Source organism: Choloepus didactylus, chromosome 11 (genome assembly GCF_015220235.1).
Source record: "Choloepus didactylus isolate mChoDid1 chromosome 11, mChoDid1.pri, whole genome shotgun sequence".
In the NCBI taxonomy this organism is placed as follows: Eukaryota; Metazoa; Chordata; class Mammalia; order Pilosa; family Megalonychidae; genus Choloepus; species Choloepus didactylus.
The window spans coordinates 59,441,727-59,447,726 of NC_051317.1; the positions used below are offsets into that span (position 1 = coordinate 59,441,727).

General features: G+C 41.2%; 1 protein-coding gene across 2 annotated transcripts in view; it reads right to left on the reverse strand.

Moving 5' to 3' along the window:
* The window catches only part of ZFR (zinc finger RNA binding protein), a 107,506-nt gene extending 101,708 nt beyond the window's left edge, over positions 1-5,798 (reverse strand). For both annotated transcript variants that reach the window (XR_005210901.1, XM_037798809.1), the window contains exons 1-2: positions 5,676-5,798; positions 5,265-5,364 (exon numbers count right to left, since the gene is read on the reverse strand). Coding sequence is in view for 1 of the 2 variants with exons in the window: in XM_037798809.1 (XP_037654737.1) it covers positions 5,265-5,364; positions 5,676-5,712 (137 nt within the window). In the remaining variant the exon portion in view is untranslated. The remainder of the gene's footprint in view (positions 1-5,264; positions 5,365-5,675) is intronic.
* Positions 5,799-6,000: the final 202 nt, after the last annotated feature.

A 6,000-nucleotide genomic window follows, 5' to 3' on the forward strand; every position in this document is an offset into this window, starting at 1 on the left:
GCAATTTTATTGCGATATATTCACACAGCATAGAAACCATCTGAAGTATACAATCACTGGCTCACAGTATCATCACATAGTTGTGCATACAGCCCCATGATAAAATTCAGAATATTTTACTTACTCCAGAATAGAAATAAAAAAGAAAAAAGAAAACCCTAATCCTCTCATACTTCTTATCCCCCCATTATTACTGACCCAAAGTACTGGTGGGATACATTTGTTACTGTTGATGCAAGAGTATTAAAATATTACTGTCAGCTACAATCCATAGTTTGCAATAGGTACATTTCCCCCCATATATTTCTCTATTATTAACTCCTTGAAATAGTGTCATACATCTGCTCTAGTTCATGAAAGAACTTTTTAATATTTGTAGTTAATCACGGACATTGTCCACAAGATTCACTGTGTTACACATTCCCATGTTTTAAACTCCAACTTTCCTTCTGGTGACATACATGACTCTAAAATTTCCTCTTTCGACCACACTCACACACCATTTAGCACTTAATTAATCCCACAATAACGTCAAGTACCTCCTTTTAAAACATTTTACTTGGTGATTTTGAGGCTCTGTATATTAAGTATATGACAAACCTAAGGAGTTCTTTTAAAATCCTTACAGAATTATTATCCAAATCTCTACTTTACACTAAATTAGCATTTGGTAGAATGCCTACCAAAAACTGGGCACTAGGCTAGGAAATTTTATATTTAACATCACAGAGGTTAAGTGACTTGGACAACTGACTGAAGTCAAAAAATCTAGCTACCTAGCTCCAAATTCATTCTCTTGTTGTAATATATATAGTATGCTGTAGTATAGTATACTATAAGGCAGTTTACAAAAGCATAGTCAAGCATATACCTTAAGCATTCTATTCTGGAATATTTTGGCTCACCTACTTTTAAGGCTACATATACATATACTCTCAAGGCAACATATAGTAGAAGTATCAATGTAACAGTAAGAATCCTTTTGGAGAGAAAAATTTCATTATTTCAAATTCATTCATGCAATATGCATCCTAAGGTCTCCAATTTCTGATTCAACAATGCAAGTGGCTGACATAATTAGCAGTTGCAGTAATTTTTTTTTTGGTACAGCCAGTAAATTTCCATCACCATGGTTTCAAAAACCTGTTTACCTGGTTTTTTCCCTTCACACTTAGTGATTAGGCCTTTTCCACCTTACTAGTGTTACTTTTATTCTTTATTTCAAGACAATATTCTTAACACTGCACTGAAAAAAAAAAAACGGTAAAATGAGAATGGAAAAAAAAGACAATTCACTGGCCAATTGACTCACCTAAATTAACTGTTAGTCCATGTTATTTTGGTGACGTGAAGAGATATTATCCCAAAGACATCTCAAGAATCATGACATGAGATGCCTCGCTTTGACTAGCAGGTGCTTAACTTGAACTTGTATCCAGACTATGGTCAAAATCCACTCAAACATTTATCATTTAAAAAAATTTGTTAAGGCCCTAAGAATATGGGGGCAAAGTAATTATTCTGCACATGCAATCTTTATTCTGAAGTCTTCAAACTCAATAAATATTAGATATGAAATGGTAAAAAACTTTGCCAAATGATTATTTTAAATCGCTGGCTTTATTGAAGGTAGAATAATTCACACAGTAATGACACATCAAGAGTTGCATGTAGGACAAAGAAATCTAGTTTAATTAAGCACAAGCTAAATTTTATGATACTCGGGTAATGAACAAGCATCTTGACTACATAGGGAGATGACAAAGAATTCATGTGTCCAAAGTTTTTCTAAAGAATGAGTAAAGGGAAATTGGCTGTTTAAAACTCCCCCCTCAACCGTTAGAACCTATTAGTTGTAGAATATAATGGGATTACTATATTTTCTGTATACACCATAAATCTTCAAACATTGAAGAACTCCTAAGGGAACTTCTGTTTAACTGTCAAATGAAGAAAAGAAAAGAAAAAAAAAAAATTTTTGATCCCATCAAGTTATCAGAAAGTTTATTTTTTCCACTGAGAATTATCTTTTCTCACATTATCTTTGCTAACCTAAAGTACTTTATAGCTGTTAAAGTAGTTCTTTTCCCAAGGTTTATTAGAAAATAAGATTAGATTTATCCATCTAAAAATTTATCTTCTCAAACAAAAAAGTCACTATATACTGATGTAGGCTGGCTATCCAACCAAGTTCCTTTCTGCCATGAAGGCATTCCTGTATCTTCAAGATGCGGGAGATCTGCTTCATGTCATGCACCCCCCAAATTAACACTCTATCAGAAACATATACATACAAACACATAGAAATGAATTTTTAAAATTGCCAACATTTTGATTTCTTAAAAAGCACACAGCATATAAGATAATGAAAAGATTACATTTCCAAGAGTGGTGAATGGCATAACAGGCCTTATTTATTTACCTTAAAAAAAATACAAAGCAAGAAGAAAATATTCAACAGCTGAGAGAAATTTTAGCATAGTGAGTTAAGGTAAATGCTTACCACAAAAATGTTTAACATGCATGATGATGTACGAAAAACTTCTATATAATAAAAGTTACTGGTAGCAAAGCTTTGTTAGATAGAAACTCAATCTTTACTATACCATTATGAATCCCAAATACTAACAAATTTAAGTATAAATCTAAAATAAATTTAGTCAAATACCTTACACAGCTGTAACCAAGCAAACTAGTAACAGGAATTAAACTTACGACCTTAGGATGTTTACTTGCAGTTACAGAATTTGTACTCAACGACAGCCAAAGCAACTTATGCACATTTATGTAAATACTTAAGCTTAAGATTTCCCTGAATTTGAGATCCTTCAAATTAAAAAAAAAAAAAAAAAAGGCCAAGTAAGTCTTGGTCCTCCATGTTTAAGTCACATTATAACTACTTCCAGGAAGAAAAATGAGCAGCATGACTGCATTTTTTGCATATGCTTTTATGATAAATGCTATTTGTTCATCTTCCTTGAGCCAAAGCTTTAGCGTTACTGAGCCTGACTTCCTGCCATTAAATGCAAATAATCTGCACTTACTATACTTAATATAAGGACAGAGCTTCTTAACAATTAGTTTTGGTGTTATATGCATAAACGTCAGAAACTCTAGACTTTTCTCATTAGAGACACACATCTCGTATCAACTTAATAATTTGAAATGATACACTTAACTGAAACTTTTTAAAATTTAATGCCATAGAAATTCTGTAATAGTTCCCATACTGGGATAAAATACATCCATGCAAATATTAACCAAATAAATAATTATCTTTTAATTGGTTATTTTCTCCCCTTATTTCTATTCACAAGCCTATCATTCAGAAAAAGTATTTCAAAACTGCCACAAAGACCAAACCTGTCACTTTTTCAGTAAACAGATAAAAATCCAACAAATTGATCACCAAACACATACTCAGAAAGAAAAAACACCTGAGTAAAAACATGCAAAAACTATGATTAAACACAGCCTTTTGTAGAACACACAGTACTTGGTAGCAGAATTACAGTAAGGAAGCTGATTATCTCTTGTTTCCCAGATAAAGAAAATGGCTTGTTTTTTTTCTCTCTCCATGAAAATTATTAGCCCTAAATGGTTTTATCAAAGTAAATCAAAACTTTTGTTTATCACAACTTGAAAACAAAGGATTTTTCAATGTTTGAAAAACACTAAGATTTGCTGTAATAATTTGTTCTCAGTGCTTTTTCTGAAATATAAGCTCAAGTTTAAAGACCTGTAAAATGCCACAGGGGGTTGGGAACGAGACAAACAGTGAAATCCAACTTTCATCAATAAAACACCCATTTTTACATTTTATGTATGGTAAAAATAAGTGGGGTCTTAAGTATTGTGTCATATTTTAATTGGCAGCAATTCTTTTTCTTTTATTGGTACACAAAACAATGGTACCTCTTACAATCAATGACATCTTAGCATTCCAACGGCGCTAATGAATTACAGCAACTTTGTTTCCCAGAATTACAAGTTTTAGTGCTAAAAGATTTAACCCAATATCTCATTTTACAGATGAGGAAAAAAGAAAGCCCAAATAAAAAGTGATGTCCCCAACATCATAAAATCAATAGCAATAGAGAATAAAACCGTCTTTTGGCTCCCAGCAATGCCATTTCCATTACCTACCCAGCCTCCTGAAGAAAATGCGTTAAGAAAACGATCTGGGTTTAAGCAAGGGCTAATGTGCAGAATACATATAGATACTACTATAATAACCATCTAAAAGTTACATACTTAGGAGTCCAGTATGCGCATGGCCTGAAGCGAACTAAAAAGACTATCTGATGCAAACATCAAGAGCAACTAAAATCCACGATTTTTTTCTTTGCCTTTGATAAGATGTACAATGAACTAGACACTTCAGAAATGAGAGCTTCCTTTAAAGTAGAGATTTCATATACGGTGCATTACAATGACTCAGTACAATCTCACTCGGACTTTCTTTTCCCCAAAGGGAAAACATCACTAAGGGGAATTTCTGCCCCACCTGGGGTCTAAACTCAATAGCTAAAACAAGGTTATGCACTCAATTACAAGCACTAGGAACTTCGCACATCTTTTCCAGTCTAACTACACAATTCACAGGTGGTTAATATGTTTACATCTCTACTTGGAAGAACTCAATGAATGCAGTGACACCAGCAGTTTGTTTGCAAGACTTGGCGGTAGAGGGCCAGGAGCCACAGGATGGTGGAGAAGACACCCGAGAAAACGACACGTTATGTGGGCTCAGGGGACTGGAGCACAGCGAAGACTGGTGATGACAGGCATCGCGGAAGGGGCTGGTGGACAGTGCGACTCCGCACCCCTCCGGCAGTTCCTTCGCCCACCCTCTCTAACCCGAAGTGAGAGGAAGGTAAGGAGCGGAGGCTGCAAGGGCGGAGGCGGGGAATGGGGGGAGAGAAAGGGCCTCGGCCTCCGTTCTCTCCTCTCCGTCTGCCGTGAGGCGGTGGCAGCTCGACTCGGAGGCCACGGGAGGCCATTTCAGCTCCGGGGCCGCCGAAGGCCCCCGCGGCCCTCCACGTCCCTAAACCTCGGCCGTCTCCCCATCCCCTCCCCGCCCCCAGGGGGGCCACTCCTCACCGCGGGCGGGGCGGCAGAGGCCGCGGGGCCGGAACGTGCCGAGCCTGCCGCGGGCCCGGGTCTGGGCCGTCGGGTAGGGCCTGACGCGGGGGCGACGTGTCGGCGGAATCGGGCGGAGGGGCGGGCAGAGAGAGAGAAGGGAGAGAGTGAGGAGCCGTTACCTATACTGGGCCGCAGCCGCCGCCGCCGCCGCCCCGCTGTGGGTGAATCCAAAGTAGTTGCCGGTCGCCATTTTGGCATCTTCCCCCAGCCGGCTGGGCACTGCAGCGGGCACGGAGAGTCGGGTCCCATGGCGGGAGGAGAGACGCGGAGGAGCAGAGGCGCCGAGGGAGGGAAAGGGGTGAGAGAGAGAGAGAGAGAGACAGAGAGAGACAGGCGTCGTGAGAAGCCGCCCTCGCCGGGGCCGCGGCCGCGCCGCCTCCCCCCTCCCGCCTCGCACTCGCTCACTCACTCGCACGCCCGGGTGGCGGCCGCCGCCTCCTCCCCGGAGCCAGCCCCAACCCCCTCGCCTCCCGCTGCCCCGGACGGGGAAGGGGCCGGGCAGAGGCCACGGTGGGGCACAGTATACTCACCATAGGTGAAAGAAACTACAGGGCATATGGGAATCATGGGCTCGGGCTGCTGCTGCTGAACTCTGAACTCTCACCCGCTGCCTCCCTCCTCTGCCCCACTCCTCCACAGCGGAGAACAGGCCGCCGCCTCCGGACGCACTGCGCAGGCGCCCCGCGCGCTCGGCATCCTGGGAGCCGTAGTCCCTGCTGCTTTTGCGAGCGCGTGTAGGGGCCTCGGCAGTGGCACTCGCGGTGACGCCCGTGGGGCTGGAGGGGTGCGGGGGGAGAGGACGGCAGGCCTTACCTGCTCCAAGGTGGTAGCGTTCTGGAGGCACAACGCGGCCTG